General features: G+C 37.5%; 1 protein-coding gene and 1 long non-coding RNA gene across 2 annotated transcripts in view; one reads left to right on the top strand and one right to left on the bottom strand.

Moving 5' to 3' along the window:
* Positions 1-637: 637 nt before the first annotated feature.
* On the bottom strand, positions 638-2,774 carry LOC141363898 (uncharacterized). Its single transcript, XR_012369528.1, has 2 exons — positions 2,633-2,774; positions 638-912 (listed from the first exon to the last, which is right to left on the bottom strand). It is a non-coding gene; the product is annotated as an uncharacterized lncRNA (long non-coding RNA).
* Positions 2,775-2,904: 130 nt separating this feature from the next.
* The window catches only part of prdm16 (PR domain containing 16), a 251,254-nt gene continuing 226,797 nt past the window's right edge, over positions 2,905-27,361 (top strand). The window contains exon 1 of the mRNA XM_073867477.1: positions 2,905-3,044. Within this exon, the coding sequence (XP_073723578.1) occupies positions 3,008-3,044 (37 nt within the window). The 5' untranslated portion in view covers positions 2,905-3,007. The remainder of the gene's footprint in view (positions 3,045-27,361) is intronic.

Here is a 27,361-nt window from a genome sequence, read left to right as displayed (position 1 = left end):
GGCCTCTACTGGGATTCACATTGTAAGTGTGTTAAGATGCTATCAGTGAGTAACACATAAGCTAAGTCCTTTCCTACGATGAATAAAGACTTGGTTTCACTTGCTTTGGATCAACTCATAGCAGGAACAACAGACATAGTGTATCATATCCATCTAATTCCATCTAACCAGTTTTATCGCATATAGTTTATTATTATTATTATCCTATTTTTTGCTGCTAATGTCTTAATTTTTATTTGTGTTTTTATTGTGCTATTTTCAATCCCGTTTTATTAATAATTAATATTTATAATATTAAGCTTGTATTATTATTATTATTATTATTATTATTATTATTATTATTATTATTATTATTATTATTATTATGTTATTAATAATAATAATAATATTAATAATAATAAAAGTGGGCAAATAAATGCACATTTAAATAAGACACGGTATGCGGTTAAAATTGTTACGCCATTAAGTATCCAAACAAGCACAATAAATTAATTAAACATCTGATTTAACACCAAAATATGCATTTATTATGTATATGTATACGTAGTCGTATAAAAATTGCACGTACAAAATATCGCATAAAAAACACCTCAAATTTTGTCTGGTTTTGCTACCGTGCAAACACAAGGAGACATAGTGTGAGACATACATTTTATTTCTCTTACATACTGACAAAACTACGAATAAATATAGTCAAACATGCTTTTGTTCAGATTTAGTAAAAGCAAGGGATTTGTTTTATATTCTACACAACTTGAATCCGATGTTTAATTCAAATGACAAGAAGTCTATTATTGACATCAGAACTGAAAGTGGATGTTACTGAGGCCTGATTTGCAGGGCACCGCTCCTCCGAGGTCTGGGCCAGCATCCCTCCCTTCTCGTGAAAAACCACAGGAAAATGGCAACAATCTGGAAAGAAAATAGTCCAAATGCATGGTTACATAGCCATCACATTTCCACGAGCTCGTAAAAAGACAGACGTTTAAATGACGCAGAAAACTATTCCCCAATGAGCTAGTGATGGGGAGAAACGCTTTTCTTTACAAGTGTAATTACAGTCTAAAATGCCTTTAAAAAGGTGTTGCTCAGTAAAAGAATTTGTCCAGCCCGATGAGTAAGATATATTTTTAGTTAAGTTGTTTTATTAGGAATAAACAAAAAGGCAAGCAAGCAAAATAAATAAATAAATAAATCTCGGTGTTCGGCTTTATATATAATTTCGTCTTTCAATGCATGAGAGTAGTAAATCTGTTAATTTTTATTACAATTATTGATTATGAGTATTCTGTAAATCATCTATAAATTAAATTAAAGAAAATGCTTTGATAACTACCTCAACGTCAGTTGACATAAATTACTGTTTCAGATGTCTTGAAAGACAACTACATGATCCCATCTGCTCCTGAGGTATATAATGACAACAAAAATTAGATCCGTTTTATAGCAGAAAGGTTTTCTTATGACTGAAAACACCTTTAGTACATGCGCACTAAGTTTTAACAGAGAAAGGCTAGAAAATAGGTGTCGCGCAATTATGGTATTATGTTATTTTCCTTATCTTAGAGGCACTTAATATTTAATTTAACTATGAAATAGTTGAAAAATAAAAGTAATATAAAATAAAATCGAAAAGATATTTTAAAGCATATTACATTAGAGAAACACACATTCAAGCTGAGAAAAAAATTCAAGTTGTATAATTTATTTTAAATAATATAGCAAATAATATAATATAGCAAATAATTGCATATTTATCAGGGTTCTTGTTAATTTAGCAAAAACGCTACAAACAAGTAAATTTAATACAGAAACATTCCCCAACATACGGACTTTTGATAAGTATCAAGCAGAACCAATTTTACGTGCCAACTGCAGAAAATAGCTGGGTATGTTTAGACTACTATTGCACTCAGGCTTAGGCTTGATTCTGACAGCACGTCTACAACCTCACAAAGACCATTAAAATGCAAAGATTGTGCACATGCAAACACGATTGCGAGCGCAGTGCATAGCCCACACTTTGCTACACGCACAACACATAGCTTAAGTCAACAGAATAATACTTACACCAGCAAGGTCGTTCCTTGTTGCATTTACCTCCCCATGACATGTACAAAACTTAAACTAGACTCAAAATGCATTGATTCAAAACGGGAGTTTAAAAGCATACATTGACACTGCGGATCCCACGCATATACATATTTTTTCCCCACGTGCACACATTCAGTTGGTCTCACACACATACAGCAGGGGCGCGGGAGTTCCTGGCCGACTGAGTCTAGCGTGCGCTGACCCGAATGACTCCCAACATTGAAACACAACACACCTTTTACCTATTTATAGAGCACATCTAAATTAATAATGTTAAAACTTTAATATTTAGTGCACTCGCCAATGTTTTTACATCCGGCGAGATCACATACTTTCGTAATAAATGTGCATTATAGATTAAGTGGAGTGCACAGTGAACTTTTAATAAATTGTATTTTTGTCAGTGTGATAAAGACGAACAACAACAACAACTATTAGAATAGGCCTTAACTTAAAAAAAAATTACTTATTATAACTGCACATAATTTAAAACAACTGTTTTATGCTTAATGTCGTATGAATGTATGTTCGTGATCACCTTGCATATGAGGGTTGCGACCTTGACCCCATCGATGATTCAGTGTCCAGTGTCGTGCCGAATTCTGCCGGTCCCCTAAAAATTGCCCTTTTTCTCTTAGAGAGCTCGAGAAGGGGAGGTGAGAGGAGATCCGAGATGTTGCGAAGCTGGTGTAGGAGGGGGGAAAGAGATAAGTGATCTAAAGGAGACACGATAGGACAAAAAGTGATGATGATGAATGCATTGGAAAGTTTTTTGGCCCTGACGAGGGTGTCAGATTGAATGGCCTGTGCGCATGTGCGAAGGTGTCCAAACTGACAATGCTCGTGAGATGAAGATAGCGCTGCTGCAGCTTCTGAGCTCAAGGAGGACGCGAGGAATCTACAAGCCGACAAGATGAGATCCAAAGCGAGGGCGAGAAAACTGGCCAAAAGTAGGTCCTAATTTCACTTCTTTCTCTCCAGAGCGGCCGCACGATACTTTGAACTCTCGCGTAGATCATCAATGTGTCATTTTCTCATTGATCAGATCTTGCTGAGAACGCGCCTTGGTTCGGGTTCATGTCTTTTTTAGACCTCACTTCCATTGAAATACCTCACACTCTCCGTGATCCGCGCGTCCACCCTTTAAACCAGATGCTGCCGTTGTGCGCTTGTTCAGAAGTTTCGCATGTGATGGTTCTTTTGCCAAAAGGGTCAGTAGAGCTTTGCCATGTTATGTTGTTTCACTCTCTTGTTTTAGCGAAGTCGAGAAACCGTAGAGAATTGTAACACGAAAGTTAGTAAAGAGTTGTCGAAAGGGATACTAACTTTTTTATTGAGTGGTTCCAGGTCTTGTGAAATCATATTCCTGCTTGTTGAAATAGTGGGCGCTCTAGCACTGCTCATGGACCCCAGGACGCAGAGAGAGTGTAGCGATCTCAAGAGCTTTCTGAAAGACCACTGGATGCCATAAGAAGGAATATGAAACAAAACGGACTATTCTTCAACGAATCTTAAATTAGGAACTTGCCTGCGCGAATCCTTTTCCTCTGTTGCGGTTTGCTCCGACATCTTCGAAAGTCAAATCAATAATGTATGAGACATTCAGGAAAAAAGCCGTCAGCAGTTTTCTGGTCTGTTTCTAACGCCGGAAAGTGTGTGCCTCTCTTAAATTCTGCAAGATATGTGTGCGTATTGTTTGTTTAGCTTTTATTTAATTCACTATAGGCTTTATTTCTTAAAATGTCCTAAGCAACAAAAGCTATATTGGTACATGTTGTGTGCTTCAGACTTTGTCAACTTTTGCATGCGGTTATGGGATTTTTGCGACGCAGTTTTAATATACTTTTCTCTTATGCAATTAATTTTAGCATTTGAGCAAAAGCTTCATGCTCCACATCGATTAAACTGACGGATTTATGTACAGATATGTACACGGTTTAGTTTAACATTAATGTGATTGTAAACAAATGTTGGGCTGTAGTAACATGTGAAACAATAACAATGGTGATAACGACAAACAGTACAATATATACGATGCGGCATTTAAGACTTTTCTAATGCATTTCCATCGGGAAAATGAAGCACGCAAGGAAATGCATACCTGTAGATTTTAAATAGCCAGTTGGTTTTTAGACAGAAATGTGGGCCTCGCTTTGTCTCATGCTTTCTTTAAACTTCTGTATAGTACACATTAATTGGTTTAGTAATTTTCAGAGTTGCGTTATTAACAATAATCTGTCACTTTTCGGACAATGTTGTTAGTCCTTCAGGATTAGTTCTGTTTTTAGATGAAGTGTGGTCCCACAGCTCACCTTAGATCTTAAAACATTCCTGTGTTGCTTTTATATAGTTTCGTTTTCATAGTGTGTGTGTGTGTGTGTGTGTGTGTAAGGCCTAATCACAATTCTCATGTGCTCATTAAAAGCTATTTATGAACTCTACCCGTTTAATTACACGTTGCTTTCAATATATAGCTTATCATTGTTTTTATTAACGTCATATTTTAAAGTTTTGTTTTAAAAGTGCACAGAATCTCTCTGCGATTTTATTGAGCTGAGATTATACAATCAACGGGTTCAAAATGCTTAAAACATGCTGTTAATTTTGTTAATCTTTAGTCATTTTAAAGTGTTTATTATTAACATTAGTTAATATTATTACTAGTATTATTGTTAATGATAATTATAGAATATTATATAATTTTGAATTACCTTAATTATAATTTTAATTAATAATGATAATATTATATCACCTTTAAAATATGTAATTTGTGCTAATTTTCATTTGTTTAAAAACGCAAATTCTATAGCAAAAATAGGAATACGGTGTTTTCTTCCTCTTTATTATTATTATTATTATTATTTATTATTATTATTATTATTTTAAGATCAACAGTGTTAAGATAAGCAGCTTTTATTGCCAAAATAAAATGCAGGCAGGGCCAAGATATTCTTTAAATAGGATATTTACAACACACACGTGTTTGGAATCTTCCGTCACATCATACATAGGCTATATTGAAACAAATAATTAATCCATAATTAAGTTTAATTAATCCTATTATTATACACTTACGTAGGGATCAATCACCAGCCAGCAACTGCCTGGTGGGTCATTTGCCAATAAATCAAGTGGCAAAAAACGAAGGATTAATTTAAATAAGTTTGATTTATAATGTTTGACCTTTTATTTTTCGACGACGGTGCTGTCTCTTTGTAAATAAATATTTATAGACAATATCCTCAAAAAAATAAAGTCGTGTAATTTTAACACCTAACGTATCATTAAAAGCATACGATTTAAAAGAGAAATCATTTCATTTGTTCATGGCGCAGAGGTACATTTATCACAGATCACCTCATCAAAAACCATACGGGTTTAAGCCACAACTCATTAAGTAATAGAAAGAGGTAGGCCTATAAAGACAGAAATTCGTATTCTAGACAAATCTAATAATATCGGAAGCAAATAATTTATTTATTTTTAATCCATCTAGCAAAGGTTAAGTTAGCCTAATAATAAACTAAAGTGAGGCCTGTATCTGGGTCTGTCAGTGTCGGAAGTGTATGAACTGCCGGTCGGAATATGCAATAGCCCGTCAATATACCTACCCAATATACACAAGCAGTAAATGACGTCACTGAATAAATATATTTCGCTTTTACATTATGAAACCATACAGTATGTATGATTATAAAGGTTTACAGAAAAGTCAGGACATACAGTGTATATTTTATTAAATTAAAAAGCACTTCATATTTATATCATATTTTCATATTTTATGATACAACATATTTATTTATTTTCTAAATTCAAACAATGTCAATTGCATGGATTTTTTGTGTTTTTTTATTCTATAGGGTAAAGGATTTTTAATATTTTATGATTTATCAGACATTGTTGTTGAATATGAGCTTTGTTTATTCTTGCTTTTATTAAAAAGAAAAAAAAATACAAATGGAAAAAATCACTATCACAATCAATTTCTTGTGCAGCCTATGTTGTTTTGACAGAAGTAGTAAAATCAAGCCATAACAATGTGAAGCTACAATGAAAGCTTTATGTGATTTTTTTTAGAAGATCTTAGCACTCAAAACTGGCCTTTTACAGTCAAAATGGCTGGTATTTACCATCAAACTAGCTGAATGTGCATGTGCACAATATGTTTTCACACATAAAAGCTGGTGAACAGTCTGACGGTGCATGATCTATTAGAGGCAGTATAACTTCCCTGTTATGTGTGTTTGTCTTTGAAAAAAATTGTCCTTTTCAAACGATAATAAGTGCTACTTAGAAAAGAAGAATTGTGACAAAACATTTTAATGCATTTGTGCACATGAGCGTGTGTGTTTGTGCACAAAATAAAAAAGATAACCACACACACAGAGACACACACACACACACAGGTGAAAAACAGATTCCTATTAACCCTAATGAAACCAGTTTGGATTCAGCTCGTCATGCAACTCTGCTCATTGAATGCCCGCATACACATACTTGTCCTTTGGCAGCACGCAGGGAAGCTTTTGACCAGATGGACTATTTAGTCCTCAAATGTTGAGCGAGAGAAAATGTTGAAGGGTGGCATAAGGAACACTGGCAGAGCCGATACTGTTTTACATCAAAAGGGCCTGGCCCACCTGATCTCAGCTCACCATGTTAATCAGCTCGTGCTTCCCAAAGGTGTGGCTGCACGAACTCAACCTCGCTCACATTTGTCACATGTCGTACATTCTCCTTGTTTCGCTGTACTGTGCTGCCATTATTCAACTTGTGGCACCTTTTTATGACATCACAGTGACTCTCGCTCCAGTGGGAGGAACTTTTCGTGTATGTCTAAACACTGTTTCAGCTGTTCTCTGCTACGCTGAAGCCGCACACCCTTTTTCACTTTTTGTTCACTCATTTGTAGGAAAAGTCTAAGCCTGTCACTTTTTGGACCATGCTTTGGCAGTCATTTGTGCATGCTTTAAAGATGACTTTAAAGTCTTGCTGCGTTTCCTCCCAGCATAGCGGGGTGCAGCATGCAGCCATTACAGAATTGTTAAAGCCATGTCTGCGAGACACACACGCTTATCATATTACAGTCTATGCTGTCTGCAACTTCTTGGCCATTAAATGGGATATGCTAAGTGTTTTTAAAGTGTTCAAATGAAATGTAGTTCAATTTTTCATGGATTAAACACCTATATTTGAAATTCAACAGGCTTTTGGATAATTGTTTGATAATTTTAGTAATTATTCTGTTTTCAAAATGTATATGTGTTTTAGCAATACATTTCAGCAATCCTGTAACATTTGATTTGATTAATATTTCTAAAAGACACAAGCTGATCCAAGACCAGTATCTGCTGCTGTTTTTTAAGTATAAGCTGGCAGAATGCTTCTGTCGAAAAACAAAAAAACCTTCACAAAGAAACTTCTCTATTATGACCTCCTTAAGAAAAAGCTAATTTGTGGTTACCTGATACTGTACATGGAAAAGTTGCTTTTTACACCCACCAGGAAGAACTGTGAGAAATAATTAACCCAGCATCATGTGCTCAGGAAAGCTAATTTTAGGCCGTAAACCTTCTTTGGAGTAACTCCAGCCCAGAAGGTGCCAGAAATGTTTCCATCCAACATTTTAAAGCACCCAGCTGTGCAAGCTTGGTGTTTTAATAGTAAACCGAATTAATATTGATTTTGACAGTCAACTAACTGTGTGAAAGTCGTGTAAGTGGATGACATCAGCCAGACAAAGGTGAATAATTGCATTTGTTATGAATGAGTATGTACAAACAACACATTTCCAACAAGATAATTTTCTTGTTACAATAAAAAAAATCCTTCTAGCATGTTATTGCAATGTAATGCATTCTTAGAAGTGAACACATTTTCTGTAAGGTTCAGGCATCTGCTGGTATGTTTAAAGTACCACACACAGAAACACATACACAAATGCACATGTTTGTATTCTGCATTCCCATGCATCTGTTTGGCTACCGTAGGCTGTTTGGGCAGACCTTGATGTTGCATCCTTTGTCGATAAGAGAGTGGATGTCATTTCCCTGTGGGCCACTTCAGCAGGGCATTACCCCTTATTACTCACTTTCAACTTTACAAGCAAGCACATTTTCAAAGGGCCCGACCCATGCATTTATCTTTTTACCCATCTTCTGTCCTCCATTTTTTGCCATTACATGAAGATGGGCAGCTCTGTCCCATTAAGATGGTATGAAGCTCTTTAAAGGCAGTGGTATAGACTTTCTGTACTTGAGAGATAGAGTGCTTAGATTTGCTTTGATAAAGATGTCTTTCATGTTCCCAAAGACCATCAGCCCATTATCATTTTTGATAATTGGAAGTTACAGTCCTGGGATTCACTGTAATTGAACCATGATTATCCAGTGACTTTCACTGGACGAAGCAGCCTACGCAATGCTTTACTTTTTTTCTGTACGCACGAGCGGGGGGTTGGTTTCGCACAGTGTGTACCAGGCGAATGCTCGTACTTACTCTTCAACTATTTTTGTCCATTAAAATTGCTTTAATTATGTGAACGGTTGTTTCTCTTTGCTCTGCGTCGCAACACAATTAGTCCATCTCCCTGGCTGCTATTTGTTTTCATAAAAACTAGAGTGTTGGCACGCTGATCGTGAAGCTTTTTGCTCTCGAGGGAAAGTCGGCACTATTGGTCTGTTAAATTTCATTAACTACAGTGCGGCTTACTGGAAAAATATATAAAACCTCAAGCTCAAACACTTTAAGGCCACCTCCTAAACAAATCATTATTGCTACCCATCTTTCCTAACCCTTGTCATTTGAACTGCTTTTAAACAGGTGACTGCTTAAACTTAATGGAAGCCTCAGGGTCATATTACACTGTCGGAAAAAAGGGGTATAAAACTGTACCTTTTCTGTCCGTGGTGTTGTACCCTCAAATGTTCATTTTTGTACATTTATGGGTATACAACACATTGAAATGCTGTACAATATTATACCCTAAGGACCTATTGTTTACCTTTAAAGGGGCCATGGCACGAAAATCTGACTTTTTCCATGTTTAAGTGCTATGAAATATGTAAAAAGGTCAACCCAGTAATTTGATGATGTCATAAGGAGCTCTTATTATAATAATACCAACCCTGAATCTGCACTATCCAACCACAACACTGCCATTTAGTGCAGAGAAAAGCACAATTGACTTTTAATTGCAACAAACCACCATCATTGTGATCAGTGTTTGAATTTGCTCATTTGCATTTTAAAGGACACACCCAAAACAGCACATTTTTGCACACACCTACAAAGTGGCAATTTTAACATGCTATAATAAATTATTTATATGGTATTTCGAGCTAAAACTTCATATATGTGCTCTGGGGACCGCAAAGATTTATTTGACATCTTAAAAAAGTCTTGTGCCATGGCCCCTTTAAATGAACAATTTTGTACCAGTTTCAGGGGTAGAAAACAGTGTACCTTTTTTAACTCTACCCGTTAAAGGTAGACAATAATGTACAACATTATATTATGTTTAGTATACCTGTAAAGGTACAAAACAGAACCTAGCAACCGAAAAGGTAAAGTTTTATGCCTTTTATTCTGACAGTGTATTCATGTAAAATGCAGTTTAGTTATTATTTTATCACACTGTATGTCTATATTTTAATAATGACTTTTTAATGTCTGCATCTTCCTTACCCCGTCTACTAAATATTTTCTCATCAGTCAAAAGAAAAAAGTAAAGCCCTAGTCAGATTGTTAGTGAAACGCTGAGATGGGGTTTTTAGGGAGTCAGCAAAACATTTCAAGATGGGCTATTAACTTCAATCTCAAACTGCGATTTGCCTGTCTGTGAAACTGCGGGCACTCTCCAGCAAGGCTCCAGTTGCAGCATAATGATGAGGCTGTGTGTGAAAATATTGAATTGCAAAAAACATCCAGTGTGTGAGCTCGTGTGAATGTGCTTTTCAGCGCAGTGTCGCTGCTAAACTGGCGGTGTCTGAGTGATGGACAACAAATGGCATTTTGTGCCGGGGCAGACGCCCCATCTCCGGCAGTTACTCTGAGGGGCCGTTATCAGCCGCGCATCTGACCTCTGGATATTTCACCGCCTCTGTCAGACATCTGACACTGGAGACTAACGCTTCCTCGCAAGTGAAATGCAAACCTGAATATGTCTGATTATGTCAGTTAAAGGCAAGCTTAATTTTACCTATAAAGATATAATTTTGGGCTCTAGTGTTATTTGGTTAAAGCTTACCAAGATACAAATAACTAATGTAAAACATTTCTAATCAAGTTAAATATTTATATATCACCGTAAACCTAGCATTACTAGTCCTGTGCTGTACCAGTTGTAGTAAAACGGTTTTAATGAATATAATTTTGTTGTGTGTCACTACACAAAGGATGATGCAAAATGATGCACAGATGTCTGCAGAGGAAATGAAATAAATCTCTGTATAAACATCTCTTTTTAGAGGTCCATGCTTGGTTTTGGGCCCTGTGCAAAGTTAATGAGACAAACAGTTGAATTCTGGGAGGGTCTACCAGTTGGCAGCATGTCAGATCCCCCTCGCCCACACTCTCTCAGATACTTCCCGACCCTTTCCGCTCTGTGAACCGCATGTTGGCACCAATGTCCCTTTTCCGACTGCTGTCCACTTCTTCTGTTCTTACCCCCTTCTCCCTTCTTTTATTCCTTACTTCACTCGCTCTTCCTCTGCTCTGGAAGCTCCAGCACAGGCCTTTGAAAGGATGCGGCGCTTTGTGTTGCTGATAAAAGATGCCATAGTTTCCCTTTTCCTCTCCTCGTCCCTCAGCGCCTCTTGTAAAAGTGCAAATTGTCCCCTCCGAGGGGCTGTCCTCCTGGCTTTAGAAAGCCCCGAATCCTGCCTATTACCCTGAAGATTCCATCTCTGCAAAAAGAAGCGAGATTCCCACAACCACCTGGCCTCCTTTTCTTGTCGGCTTTGATGGAAGGCACCCCACCCCTCTTCTCCTCCTACCCGTACACACTTTTCTCTCGCTCACTCATTAATAGAGGTTTTGAATTGCTTTCTGACCCTGACAAACTGCTGTTGTTGAAAAGGAGATGAGAAGCAGAAAGTGGAATGGGCACCCTCCCGAGTGACGTGTCCATGGGATTGAAGAGACCTGGTGCAAGGATGTCTGTTACTGTTTGGTTTGGAGACTGGAAGCTATGGTTTGTTGACTATTTCATTTGTTGCCACAACCTGATGTATAAGGTTTACACCAACAAATCGTGGATCACAGCCTTTTAGTTGAGTTTTATCTGTCTGACGATTTGCGGCCCTGTTTATAAATGGGACATAACATAACATAACATGCTTATGCCAATACAGACACTTAAAGTCTGAGTTCAAGTTTAAGTCTGAAGAAATGAATATCTTTCCCTTACATCATCTCAGCTGAGCAAATATTCTCTCCACAGTTCCTTAGACTTGCCCCACTGTTAGAAAAAGTGGCCAAATTTTGTACCCTAGCTCTCCCTGGGGCAGTACACTTTTCTAATATGTACAATTTTGTACAAATATGTATACAATTGATACAAATATGTATACTAATGTGTATCTCAAAGGTACTAATAAGCTCACTTTGGTATCAGTATGTACCTTTTGTATGTAAACTTTTTTATGTGCAAAGCTATAGTTTTTGAAATGGTACAGCCCCTGTGACAGTTTGGGTACATATTGTGACCAATTTATTTCTAACAGTGCAAAAAAGCTTCCTTTACGAAAATTAACTATGGTTTTATTGTGGTAAAAGTGTAGTAACCAGTTGCGGCTAGTGACTGCTCTTCGGAGAGACGCAAATTCAAAATAAGTGTTCATGTGTGTTGCTCGTGTTTTCAAAATATGTGTTTGTGAACCATGTGCATCATGTGTTTTGTCAAAATAAGTGCCTGCTGCACTTACCGTTTATGATAAAATGATGCTCACGTTCACAAAATACACGCAAGACACTCCCTTAACAGTAAACTCTGATTATGCAAGATATTATGCGAGTTTCTGGCAAACGCGAGCGTCTCTTTAATCATAAACCCTTTAGACGCGTCTGCAGCAGGCGCTTATTTTGACAAGACACGTGATGCACACAGGTTCACTCGACGCGCCAAACACATATTTTGAAATTACAAACTACACACATGACGGGCTCCATACATGTTGTGACGAACTTTGCATTGTGCGCCCCCGAAAAATGAAGTCATTGTCCGCCACTGGTAGTAACCATAAAAACTATGGTTTTACTACAGTAACCATGTTTTTTTACTGTAGTAAAACCATGGTTAATTTTCGTAAGGGTTGTTGGCTCATTAACTGCTTTTTCAAAATCTTCTAAGAAGTAGTCGTGGAAATCCTACTGTAGTTGTGTATTCTGTTGGCCTCCATTAAAAACCCATTCATCCTGTTAGATTGACCCTTGATCTCTGCTCATTCATCTCAGATAGAGATAGCATTGTATGAGATGCCTAAAGATAAAGAGACAGCAAGTTACATTTGTCCTGTCTATTCATAGTGGGTTTCTGGTAGAAATTGACTAACGACATTCCCTCGATCCCACCGAGCAGATTTCATTACACCTGCAAACTTTCGGACTGATTCTAGAACAAAAACATATGCACTTTACTGGCACCCCGTTTTTATTGTGTCTTCAAAAACATTATCATATGTCCATATCACAAGAATAGACTTCCTGTTGAAAGCAGAGCTGGTGAAAAACACACTTTGATCTTGCCGCCGTGTGATCACGTGGTTCATTGAGCTCTCAAGAGTACCGAACAGAGCCACACTGTCAATCTGTTTGAATGGACAGACAGCAGCGACAACTGTTTTAAGGATTTTTTTTTTATATCAATGCTTTATGTCAGGTAACTTGTTTAAATGTATAAAAGAATGCTGTTCAAGTGATGGATCTATCGGTCGCTCCATAGCCAAGTTACTTCTACTTTTACTTGAAAATTTGAATCCTGCCTCTCCTTTTGTAGAGTTTGTATGTTTTTCTTGTGTCGGCGTTGGTTTCCTCATGGTGCTCCGTTTCCTCCACAATCCAAAGACATTTAGATTAGGTGAACTGAAGTCAATAAATTGCCCTTAGGTGTGTAAGTGAGAGCATGAATGTGTGTGTGTGATCTATTCAGGGTATACCGTGCCTTTGGTCCAAGATTCTGTGATACGTTCTAACCCCCCTGAAGCGACCCCGCAGAAGACAAATGGGTTCGGAGAATGGACGGACAGATTTTAAGTAGATCTCGGTTCAGACTTTTTAGGTCTACAACCCAATAATAATCCAGAAACAAATTTGTTTTCCATTGGGTTAAATTTGAAACACTCTATTGAAAAGCGAGCACCAATCAATATGTTCTCATTCCGCTCCAGCAGTGCCGGGCTCCATCTGAAAGAGCGAGTGAGAGATAAAGGCAGGATTGAGAAAGATCAAGGCTTTGGGAGGTAAACAAATTGCTCTATTATACCCTCTGTGTCTATGACATTATCATGGGATGGTCTCAGTGGAGAGGCTTTCACAAGATTAGAACTGTCTACAAAGGGAAAAGGGACGTTCCTGCACTGTACTGGCAGCTTGCCACAGTCCTCATCCACCCGGGAGCTAATCATTAACTCCCGCACAGAAAGACACACGACAGTCAGCTCGCTAGTACATTTCTGTTTTGCCTTTCTGCAGAGGCCAAGAGTCAGGCGCATAGAGAGGTGTGGTTTTGACGGAAATACACATGTTTTCAGACATTTGAGGCTACTCTTTTTGGTCTAGTAACCTTGCTAGCTATGCAACTATAAAAAATATCCAAGTGTTTTTTTAATGGCAAGGCTAAGAAAAGTTAAACGGATCATTAAGATGTAGAGAAAAAACTGGGAGAACATTGACTGTCCACTTTTCAGTTGTCTACTTCTATACACTAAAAGCTCGTAATCATAGGGGAATCATTTTTAGTGCTATAAAACACCTATGAAGAACCATACGGCGGTGATATAGCACCACGATAGCACCACATATGGTTCTATATAGCACAATAGGGTTCTACATAGGTACTACATATGGCGCTTTTCCATTGCATAGTACCTCACGGTTTGGTTTGGGTCAGCTTATTTTGGGGCTTTTCCACTGCGTGGTATGTAGTACCCAATACTTTTTTTAGTACTACCTCGGCCAGGGTTCCAAGCGTCCCGACCTGATACCAAAACGTGATGCGAAAACACTGTAGATCAACGATTGGTCTGAGAGAATCGTCACTACCAGCGTCATTGCTATAATGTAAAGATTAGCTTTACCTTCGTGCTAGCTTGTGCTGTCTCGAGTAAACCTGTTGTCATCTGTGCTCTGCTGAAAGTTCCCAAACTCCCTTTAGCGATGAAAAACATCCACAGGTTGAGAATCAGGAACACCATAACAGTGTATTTCCAGATTGCAGTTTGTGGCGGAACATTCGCGACACGCACGTTCGCATATATGCTTAAATGCAACTTCAGTGAGGCTCAGCGGAGTGCGTTGACTGACGCCACGGTTGTTTGTACAGAAACGGTCATGTGAGACAGAGGTAACGTTAGTGATAAACGCGATGTGCAAACATTTGTGGTGGTCAATTTTAATTTTGTGGCGGACTGAGAAATAAATAAATGTATGGGGATGTACAAAGACGCTCTCACTTGTATGATGTCACAGCAGTAGGCAGCGCCTATAATCCCTCCCATTCCAAAGTGTTACTACTGTAAACTTGATGGAAAAGCTAACCAAGCCAAAGTGAGGTGAGCTGACCTGACACAAACCAAACCGTGGGGTACTATGCGATGGAAAAGCGCCAAAAGACACTACATGGCACTTAAAATGGTTCCTCTATGATTACGACCCAGTAATCCACTTTTAGTGGTATTTAGCACCGTTTGTTTTCAGAGTGAATACATATTAGTATGTGCAAGAAGATAACAAACAATAGCTAATGATAACTTCGTTTTAGCTGCCAAAATTCAGAAGTTCACTTTGGTTATGCACCATGACGCTGTTTTTTTCAACTCTCTCAATTCAACCCAAATCCTTAGTTTTACATAAATTAAAGAAGTTTTATGAACATTTATGAAGTTGTATGTATGTTGATTTTCCGGGTTTTGGACAATTCATAAATGTCACCTCATGCTTTAAAGTAACACTAAAGAGTTTTTGCTCTCTGCTCCCCCTACAGGTTGGAAGTGGAATTGTCTATTACCACTGTCGTAAATAATTTAGCCTACTGCAGCAAAGCTGGCTCTGATTGGGTTGTAGGTCTGCCGTAAAGCAAGTTTTTGTAGTTTTCACTCGAACTACAGGACCGCGACCCGACGGTAGGAAACTTCTTTAGTGCGGTTTTGGCCGATAGAGGGCTGCAAAGCGAATGTGAAAGTGCCGTTCACCCTGTTTCGAGTGGATGAACGACTGAAACTTTTTTGGAAACGTTATTGTAAGGTGAAAAAAACTCTTTCGTGTTGCTTTAATTAAAAAAGGGGTTTATTTGAAATAATGCTTTTTCTTCCCAGCCTCGAAAGTGAAATTATTGTTAGGATTCTGAGATTTTAGGGAGGTACTTTTTATTGTTGTAAAAACTCTGGAATCTGTTTTTATGGTTCTGTGGAGTGCATGAGCTAAATACAAAGCATTGCCATGACTTTGACATCTAATTCAAGTCAGTGATGACAGAAAACAATTTTAAGACAAAGATAAAAGTATTTTCATATTTACTTAAACATCCACAGTAGTAGTTTCCGATACAAATATGTCAAATACGTCATGTCTATGTGTTGCCCATGTGGTGCAGCAGTAAGCTGAGCTCTGGACAGGCCTACAAATGTTTTTAGTTATGTCTACTAGGAAACAAGGACTTTTGATCACCCTCAGACTGACTTTCGCTTTTTTAGCCAATTATATGATTCATTTCCTCACTTATTGTGAAATGTAGTTCCATATGTCATTGTAAAAGAAATCAGAGGTGTGGGATTTCTTGAAATGCCATTGACTAGTTCCGATCAGTGTTTTTATTGTTGCTTATTGTGACTGGTGTTAGCATCCTTAACAGATCCGTGTTGCCGTCCCTTAACTGCACCTATTTCACCTTGGTTTCATTACCTACATTTTGTTTATTATTCTTTGGTGTTTGAATGGCATATTTGGAATGTCAGGAGGTTAAAGGTCATCAGTTTAGGTTGTCTTAAAGTACACCGGCTGCCCTTGCTACTTAGTTACGGGGTGTGGATCAAGTTCAACTGTCTTGTGTGACAAAAGTTCTGGTTAATTTCCCCGGTTCTGAGTTAGTTAAAATCTATAAATGATTAAAACCAGGTTTTGGTTTGGTCTTGGATGGGTCAGATTTATTGCTACAGTAAATGCCTTTTGGATCGCCATAATGTTGTTAAAAGGCAACATTATTGTGTACAATATTAATAGTGATCTCTCTCTCTATACATATATATAATAAATCATATCGCATTATATTGGCACACGTACAAATGTGCTGAAACGGTAAAGTTGTGAATGCCCCTCCCTCCTGCGCATGTCAGCACTCTCGGTTTTATTAAAACTCGGTTTGGGACTACTGCCTGTTCTTTTGACACCTCCCTATTTATCTAGCGGACACAGTTCACAGACCTGTGCAGAAAGAAAGATTTTTAAGAGACTTTTCTTTGATGCCAAGTTCCTCCTAAAAAAAAGAGCCACCACATCTGACTCGAGTTTGCTAAAATAACAGCAAATGTTTGTCTTGTATTGTATAGCAGGCTGTTTGAAAAGCAATAAAGCCCTTCTTCCAGCGCCTAAAGCACCTCTTAATAAAATACTCAAGAATAACTGCTTTACTCTAATCTCTGCCATAGATTACATAGCTTGGGGAGGGAAATTAGCAGGAGACCCCCATGACTCTCTGCGGCTGGGGACGGCGGCCGATGAACTTTACATGCTGCTTTATGTCTACGCAGGCAGCGTCCTTTTTTATTGAAATGATATTAGAAGCAACATGTGGCTAATGTGATCAAATTTTCCATGGCCTGGTTTTGATTAGGGGTGAAGAGGCTATAGCTACAAACACGGCCATTGACAAATAAGAGCCTTGCTGGTAAAGGTCAAAGGTTTGTGTGTAAGTGTGCATGTCTTAATCTGTCTTTATTTAAAATGTTCATGTGTGTGCTAAAGAGTTAGGATTAATGTAGACCTAACGTTTAAAAAAGACCTTTTAAGAGAGGTATAACAATATAAAAACAGACAAAGATTAGCAGAAAGATAAAAACAGGAATGGACACAACAAACTAAAGGGTGTTAAAAAATAAAATATAATAACAACATAAATGTGTTTACATTTTTTTGATGTTTTGATGACGGCAGTCTATGGTGAAGCTGATGGTATATAACCAAGATGTTAAATATTAGAAAGCACCTGGGCTGTATATAGCCCCTCCTGTCCCCTCATGGGCTTGTACGCAGTAGTGGGGTTTATTTTCCCAAATGCCTCGCGGGTATGATAGAATTCAAGCACTCACACTCATGAGCTCATTGCTCTATTGGTGGGCCACAACTGCAAAATGTTAACTGTCATCAGGATAATTCAAGTATTTGTAAGTTGTTTTCCTCCTGCATCAAACTGTGAGAAATCTTGCATTACCTTATAGCCTGATCACACACAAAAAATACTCATCAACCATTCTGTCACCTTGATTAACTGACCGTCAATGACCGAGACTTGAAGTGTCAATAATGAGATTTATGCATATCATTTTTATCACACATGTTTTGCAGCGTCCACAAAGCATGATTCAATTACAGCGCTGGACCGTTCTCAACGCTCAGGTCCGTTTTCAATTGAACGAGGTCATGCTTCGTGTTTCTCATTGTCTTGACAGACTTTCTGAACTAATCAGATCTGGGGGTTCACAAATGGTTTTACTTCGGGACTTCAATTGTACGTGCATCCCCCCACGCTGTTTAAAATTACATTTTCAATTAGGTTGGTGTCCGATAGCGTCCAGTATCCACTTCTCTGTCTCCGCAAGCTTAAGCTCCTGAAATAGTATTGTTTTAATCAGCCGAACATTGTTAATTACCCTTTCCATTGGTGTGTACAGGCAAATAAAGACAATTCAAATTTGTCACACTTGCATTTGACCTGAGGTACAACCCCCAGAATGGTGGTCTTGAATTACATGACCTCTGAAAAGTTTCAACAATCCGTTGGCTTGCTCTTCTTGACTCTAGAACGTGAACATATACACAAGGAGACGCATCTTAAACAGTTCAAAGAATTGGTTGTTGAGCAGGGATTGGATGGGCAGGTTGAGTGGATGTTTTTGGAAAGTCGTATGAGGAGGACGGGGAGTTTGAAAGAGTCTATTCTTCCCCCAGTGAGCACATCAGCTTGTACAGCTGTTGAAGCAACGAGAGCAATTATCACCCATTTACCACTGTTGATTTGTGAAGGCTTTCTCTGGGGCTCTGTGGAATGCCCTTTCTCAGCATTTGTTTTTGGGGGGGTTTCTGAGCTCACAGACAACTTTCAGAGGAGGATTTGCCTAATTGTTTGATAACATCTGTCATTCTGGGACTGTGAAGGAGACAGCTAGCTTAATATTAAAGGGACACTCCACTTTTTTTGAAAATATGCTCATTTTTCAGTTCCCCTAGAGTTAAACATTTGATTTGTACTGTTTTGGAATCCATTCAGCTGATCTCCTGGTCTGGCGCTAGCACTTTTAGCATAGCTTAGCATAATCCATTGAATCTGATTAGACCATTAGCATCGCGCTAAAAACTAAACAAAGAGTTTCGATATTTTTCCTACGTAAAACTTGACTTTTCTGTACTGACATTGTGTACTAAGACCGACTGATAATTAAAAGTTGTGATTTTCTAGGCAGATGTGGCTAGGAACTATATTCTTATCGTGGCGTAATAATCAAGAACTTTGCTGATGTAACATGGCTGCAGGAGGTCCAATGATATGACGTAGTGCCTGAAAATAGTCCCCTGCTATTGAAAGTAACCAAGGGGACTATTTTCGGGCAGTGCGTAATATCACTACGCCTGCTGCAGCCCTGTCACAGCAGCAAAGTCCTTGATTATTACGCCAGAATGAGAGTATAGATCCTAGACATATCACAACTTTTAATTGTCCGTCAGTCTTAGTAAACGATGTAAATACAGAAGAGTCCAGTTTTAAATAGGAAAAATATTGAAACTCTTTGGTTATTTTTTTTATCGCTATGCTAATGGTCTAATCAGATTCAATGGATTATGCTAAGCTATGCTAAAAGTGTTAGCGCCAGACCCAGAGATCAGCTGAATGGATTCGAAAAAGGTAAAAATCAAATGTTTAACTCTAGGAGAGCTGGAAAATGAGCATATTTTCTAAAAAAAAAGTGGCGTGTCCCTTTAACACATAACTGTTTTTTCTGTTTAGTGCCAGTTTCAAGTCATTTTGACAATAAATCATAAACAACACGAAAACTTATGGAGCTGAAATTGTAAAGTAGTTGTAAATGCAGTAAAGGTCACAATGTCATTAGCCAACTTACAGATGATTTATGGTTGCAACTTTTGTGTGCTGTGAATTGGCAATATTACGAAATTGTCCTTTAATAGACGATATGTTGTTTGTGGGGTCACTTTTGTTTTTAAACTTGAGTTGATAAGACGGACTTTAGGGACAGAAAGGTGGTGTTGGTGGTAATGGGCATTTCTAAAGGTGCTGGAAGGCAACTGAAGGACAAAGAGCAATATTTCCCTAGTGTGAGTAAATGGGTATTTGACCTTGCCATACTTTAGGGACACGAGTGCTACAAAATCCCCAGAAATAAGCTAAATCTGACACAAATGGTCTAAGATATATGTACAAATTGGTCAAGTTTATGTGCATGTTTTTAGCTTTGCTTTTGTAATGAAAATGTGAAAAAGCTAAATATGCAAAAATGGACAAAACCTTCCTTTAAATTCTGTTTAATTATACTATACAAAAGATCAATTTTGAGGGTTTGGGGTGAGCGTACCCATCTTCTTAAAAGTTAGTTGTGCAGTTTGCTCTAATATCTTTTCTTGCTTAACTCACACCAAAATCTTAAATCTTAGCAGGTATCTGGTCATCTCTTCAAGCAGCCTGTATACCCTGCATATATCCCTTGTTTTATTTCCCCTCTGCCTGATGTTTCAGGGAAAAAATCCCCATGTTTGTGGCTTGTCTTGGCAGCACACGGATGCCGATCATAGATTTTAAATGTGACGCAGTACTGTTTATTCACATCCTCACGACGTTTTGTTTGTTCCAAACCACTCAGGCAGTAGAACGTATAAACTCAGCCTTTGATAGCATCAGTATAGCCCAAACGTGCTTCACTACCGCATCTGCAGTTTGTTTTTTTCAGGCATTCTTTTAATGAGCCGCTAGATCATTTTCACATCGATATCCATATGGGAGATTATGGCTCATTTGAGCTCTGTAGACACAAGAGAGAAAAAAATAAACAAATCGATACCATCCAGTCACAATACCTTCCCGGAGCATGCAAAACCCATTTTCAATCTGCCCAAATAGCTCCACTTTTCTGTCCGCAGGACGCCCTGAATAGAGATGCTATCTGATCTGAGTTCAGAAATGAAACATGTCATAGCAAATTATAAGCATGTTTTTTGAATTACTTACTCTCGGGCTGGCCTGAAGTAACAGCATTTCAAGGCTTTTTGTGCTGGAGAGGTACGTACTGTAGTGAGACAGGCAAATGGACAGACAGTGTAGCAAAGAGACACGGTGAGACAGCGTGGGCATAAAAAAAGAGGAAAAAAAGAGAATTGATGTTTGCTCTGGAACAAATAATATCACTAAGGCTGACTCATGTGCTTCACAAATGAGAAATGATGAGAAGAAGCCAGAGTCGTTCCTTTTGGGCTAGGTTTGGATCATTATTTAGCAAGAGCTTCATTTACTGAAATTGGCCTGGGTCTTTGTGTAATAATAACCACATCCTCCAAGCATCTTTAGAAAATCTAGTTTTTATGGCTGGAAGAAGATGGGCAGAGGCTGCTTCGGACAGATCAGCCAAAGAGAAGTGTAGCCTCAGAAAGAGTCATGATAAAAATGTGTTACTGCTTTACGCACCAGAGAGATGATGACTAGTGCTGCTAAAAAAGACTAAATCCGTAAATGGTTATAAAACAGGGAATGAGAGCATGTTGTTCAGGATGGACAATAGACAGCAAAAAATTTCTGTTTGTGAAATCAGGTTTTAGGTTTAATACAACAAAGTAGCTTTCATTTTTAACTGGAAAAGCCTCTATCGCCATCTCTGTTTAAAACATTTCTCAGTTTTTCAATGTGTGCCACAAAGTCATACCAAAGAGTTTTATATAAAATATATACTTTTAATTCATTGTCCAGTACATTACGGACTGCAGCTGTGTATAATGTTCTGGGTGAGTTTGGTATCTCAGATGGTTTTGGTTTCTTATCACCATCGCTTTGTTGGGTTGCATACATTTTTTAAAGGTTACGTTCTTCCTGATCCCATTTTTCAAACTTTAGTTAGTGCGTAATGTTGCCATAACAGCACGAATAATATCTGCAAAATGATAAAGCTAATAGTTGATTGCCAGGCGATATATTTTCTTTAACAAAATTCCCCTTTCAAAGCCTACAGCGAACCGCCGGTTTGGACTACCGCCCTCTACCTCCTGCTTTAATGATGTCAGTAGAACAGTTTTTTGACTAAACTCCACCCACAAGAATACATCAGTCGTCAGCTAAGCTCAAACGGCTCTGCTAAGCTAAGCTGCGGTCGAATCACAACACACTAAACAAACTACACGTTCGTTACGTAATTCTGAAGGAGGGACTTCATAGAACAAGGAAGGCATCAGCCCGTTTTTAGGACAGTGAAAACAGCGCTATACAGAGAAGTAAATTGTGTGAAAAATACTGTGTTTTTTTACACGTGGAACATGAACACATGTACTGAAAACACAATCAAAACTTCAAAAACAGAGAAAGAACAGGACCTTTAAATTAGTTTGTCTATTCCCTTGGTTCTTTTCCACCATTAATGCAACCACTGAGTTATACAGTAGCCTATCTTAGAGTTTGTACATTTTGTTATTGTTGCTTTTATTAAAATGATCCAACTATCCGCTTTTCCGGTTTGTATTTCTTAGATACATTCCATTGTATAACTGTGAATTTTCTATGCATGTTACATTTCTGTTCATAGCATTGTATGTATATACAATCTGGGTACGAACAGATTACATGTAATCTGGATTACGTAATCAGATTCCAAAAAACAAGTACTTGTAATTAGATTAAACTACATTTTAAAATACTCGTAATCAGACTACAGTTACTTTTTAATGGATTACATGATTACATATTATTCAAACTATGGCAGTATGATGTTCACAATTTTGTAAATCTCCTATTTTTTTATTTTTCATAATAAACTCACTGGATGCAAATCATTGATTTGGGTAGGGACGCTAGAGACATGTCCCTACCAATATCCAGGGAACACTGATTTGTCCCTAGCAATAATTTCGACCAAACAATGAATCTATATGTACATATAACCACTGATGTCTGTCTGTGACGTGTGTTTTTTACGAATTACTTATTTAATTACTTATTATTTATTTAACATTTATTTACGTATGAATCATTTAAATGAGATTCAAATCTTTTACATCTGCGTTCTGTAAAAATAACGCTACAGGTGGTACTTAAACGGTTAATAAATCTCGTTCTCTCCAACAAGTCCCTGTATGTATCTATCTGTATGTTGTTAGCAATTATATTTTTGTTCTTTGTTTCATTTAACTGACAAAATTCAGTAAATAATGCCATGGGTTTTGTGATGGCTGTTGAAGTATAATGGGTTACTTTTTCTGCATTTTTTTGGGTGGAGCAGATCTGGAGGAAAAATTTTAGTTCAGTTTTTAACTTGCCATGCCAGAATTTTTAGTGGCATCACAAAACAAGTTAAAATTAAGCAAAAATAATAAATAAAATAGAACTATTGTATATTTGTAATAAATAATACTCTTATACGATTATGATAACAAAAATACTATTTTAACTATATTGTTCAAGTAAACAGCGATAAACCTTTGTGACAATGCGGCTCTGAAAACAATTGTTTTTTATTTCCCCACCAATGTCAAAATCAAACTTATGCCTTTGACTTGATGTATAGACACCATTTCATTTTTAAAGAAATTTGTGGTTTAAAGAAACACTTCAGTTTTATTTGTGAGGTGAAATTTTAGATCTAGCAGTGTTGTTGCAATGAATTTTGTAAAATTCAGTATTGGTTTTTGCAATGTTGCCATTTTTGTTTTTATTTACTTAAAATTAAGTAAATATGTTAAATTCATAAAGAGTGATTTTGTTTTATTCAGTATGTTACTATCAGTTGACATTAATAGCAAAGTAAATCAGTGTATTTCAGTGTAAATCAGTATTGTGAAGTATTAACTGTACTTGTGAAGTATTAATTATATATTTTTATACAACAGTTCTTTCTGGTTCTTGAATCTGATTGGCTAAGAGCTATGCGATATTGTGCTGATATCGGCACTGTAACCGCTTCACCTTTCGTATCATTCCGCCACCTAGTGAATGGAGGTCCTAAGCAGGCTCATCTCTGAATGGAAAAACACAGACGCGCTGTGTGAATCACTCTCCGTGTGTCTAATTAGTTTACTAGCTCATAAATCAGTCTGTGAATCCCCAATCGGACGTTATTATTCTGTCAAAGATCAGCGCTCTTGGATGTTACGTTAAAGTTAATGGGAGTAATGTCTTGTCACATCGTGTGGACGATTAACACTTGGAAAGAGGAATATAAACACTCGTTTTTTTCTGGAGCTATATTTCTTATCAGAACGCGAAAACACCGTGAAACAGCAGGTAAGCACCGCAGCTTTTAAATGTGGACATTGATCATTTACTTTATCGTGACGTCACTATTAAAACATGTTATGAGATATCGCCACTGGTATAACGTTATTTATAAGCAGCATGCAAAAACATCTCTCTGACACTTATAAAAAACCGTTTTATATAGTACTGACAAGAACAAAGTTTAAAGTTTAATAATCGAGTGCTCGTATCACGTTAAGAATAAATGAGAAAGCAATAGTAACGTTATACAAGTAGTTTTATTAACTTTTACCTCGCGCCAAAACAATAACAACACAAAAGACACTAAATATGAATTAAAAAACAAGTAATAGTTTGATCATGACACCAAATACTGCTGATTTGATCTCATTTTGACGATCATAAACAAACAAGGCCAACATGAGAGCCAGGTAATCCCTGTCAGAGGTGTAGCCCAGAGAGGGCGGTGGTCAGCGGGGCGAGTGAACACTGATGTCCGCTCATGCTTTGGTTCTCATTCGTACCGAATCTCACTAAGCAAACGTTCAAACAGGCGCTATCTTGACTAATCGACTGCAGATTTAAATATAATACAGATACATTCTCGACTGAACTAATATTAAAACTACACTTTGTGACCAAGAAACGGTAATATAAAGAAACGGCTTTTCCGTCCATTGAGTTAATATGAGATTCAAAGCAGCCGAAAGTTTTACCTGTCATTCTGGCCGTCCTCAAATCCGTGGCGGAAGAAGTAGTTCTCAAACAAAGAGGCTTTTAAAATAACTCCGTTGTTGTTTTCTAGTTTTCGTTTTTCAAACGTGTGCCGTCGAACTGTTGTATAAAAGCAATATCGCTCTCGGAGTATATATATATAAAAATTTAGTGCAACATTGTTAAAGCCACTATACTAGGTATAAATAGATGTGAATTTGCACACCTGACAGATTTCTATTACAGAATAAAAATCTATAATAAAAATATTTAAAACGATTTGACAAAATAAGAAAAATGTAGACTTAAGGGGGATAAACAGGACAGCGGAAGAAGGAGAAAGCAGCATCTTAGCATGTCTGGTGGTCATTGTTATCAAAGCTGCAGTTTAATGGGTTCTTGACCCTTTCTCATAGAAGACATTTTGTGAATACTGCAGCTGAATGGATCTAAAGAATACAAGCAGGTATGAATCAGGAGGGACAATAACCCATCATTTCCTGTTCCAGAACAGATCCCAATGTGCAGGTACTTTAGATAAAAACACTTGGCAGAGCCAAAAACATTCTTGATTTGACATAAATATTACAACACCTTTGTTGAGCCTGTGATCCTGTCTACTCAAAAGTGCTGTCTGCTTATCTCCCAAAGCTTGGCATAGTAGATTTTTATGATTTTTTTGCTTTTTGGGTGTATTTTTTCTTGCAATGCATTGTGGGGTTGTCTTCTCTACAAAGGATTTATGCAGTGCTGTTTAATATTTCTGGCTGCGTACTGACAAAAATAAAGCAGCACCGCGTCTTTTGGAACATTCTTCTCGACCCAAAGGCGCCAAATGGATAAATGTAAAAACAAAAGCGTATATTTTTATCAACCTGATCTCACGAATTTCCGTGGCATGGTCGCGGAATTTTTTGCTCGTTTTTCCGTGGCATTCTCACGGATCTCCGCATGTTTCCGTGGCCCTGCTACGGACTGTCTTTTTCCGTGGCATTCTCACGGATTGGTTACTCAACTGTTTTGTCCTATTTTCTTACCATTTTCGCTTCGGTTTAGGGTTAGATTTACATTAAATGACATCCCTACCCAAACCCAAAATTCCGTGGCTATCCCACGGAACTTTGTGAGATCATGTTGATTTTTATGGTTCAGAATGCAGTCATTGCAAAAACACAGAGAACATAAATAAAGGATGTAAGGAATTGTGTTAACCACTGATTTTGGAAGTCCTTACAATGTTATTTACTCGAAGCTCAACATCTTGACACAAGCAAAACACTTACTCAGCTGTTTCTTGAGGGCGGACCAAAAGAGGACCATTATGCAAATGTGTGACATGGAAACATAGCTATGTCATGGATATAACTACAGGACTACAATGGAGGCATTTACTGTAGTATAAATAATTACTGTCAGAGCCAAAAACTTATTTTAGCATGGACTTTGCAACTTGCAGATTGAACAAACAACACGAAAGAAAAGGTCAAATAAAAGCAAGCGTAATGGGTGTTCTTTATAAAAGTGATAAGCACTTCAAATGTTTGAAATTTAAAATAGAAAATATGACATCACAAGCAGTCATTCAAGTCCAGAGACAAATATTTATTTTACCAAATGAAGTCACCTAGAATGTGCTCGACAATAGCATCTCAATATATACAACGTGCTGAGATAGCAGATCTCTTTGCACGCAGACAGTTGGAAGGCATTCTCAACTCTGATTGAGATATCCATCTGGGGTTTGTCATGTTATACATCTGCCCACGTCTCTTCTGTAATTATAGCAATATTTATTTTCCCTCAGTCTGCTCTGCGAAGACGGCACATCATGTGGCATGGGCTTTTTGGATTTTGCAAAGGACTATGACACACTCAATCCAAGTAGTAAAGATTTGTGAGGTATTTTTTTGTTTGGATTCGACCAATCAGACAGTAAAGTAAAAGAGGCGAGAGTTCTTGTTCTTATGGGAAAAGACATTTCAGCTGCAATTCTGTTTCTTATGCATGTAATCGTCTGAGAGCACAGAACAGTTAAAGCATTTTCACATTTGACTGCATATGGACAACAGTCCCCCTGAATCTCTTAACATTTGTTATTTTTTTAAGAGTTGCTTGGTGTGCAAACACAAACACTTCATCTCTTTGGAGTACGGCAAAACAGAAAAATCTATACACTCACTTATTCATAATCCATACTTTCACTTATTCAGTTGCTCTCTAATCAATATAAGTCAATGGCTGAGATCAGACTTTATTCCATATTGATTATGCATATATACTATTATCAGATTGGGAAGCATTCGCTGTACAGTTGCTTTAAGAAGAGAAATACAACAACTGTATGTTCTTGGCCAGGCCCTTGCTAAGATAAATCACAATGTAAACAAACCGTGCTTATTTGAATGCTCGTTTGATGCATTTGGAGCAGTTGCTGCCCACCAAATCCAATGAAAGATACACTACTTGCATATTAAAGGGATAGTTCGCCCCAAAATGAAACTTCTGTCATCATTCACTCACTCTAATGTTGTTACAAACCTGTATAAATGTCTTTGTTTTGATGAACACGAAGGAATATATTTTAAGAAATGTTTGTAACCAAACTGTTTCTGAGCCCCATTCACTTCTGCTTATGCTAATTAATTATGCAGGTGTACA

This window comes from Misgurnus anguillicaudatus, chromosome 5, assembly GCF_027580225.2.
Source record: "Misgurnus anguillicaudatus chromosome 5, ASM2758022v2, whole genome shotgun sequence".
NCBI classification, from domain to species: Eukaryota; Metazoa; Chordata; class Actinopteri; order Cypriniformes; family Cobitidae; genus Misgurnus; species Misgurnus anguillicaudatus.
This window is presented reverse-complemented; position numbering and strand designations above follow the sequence as displayed.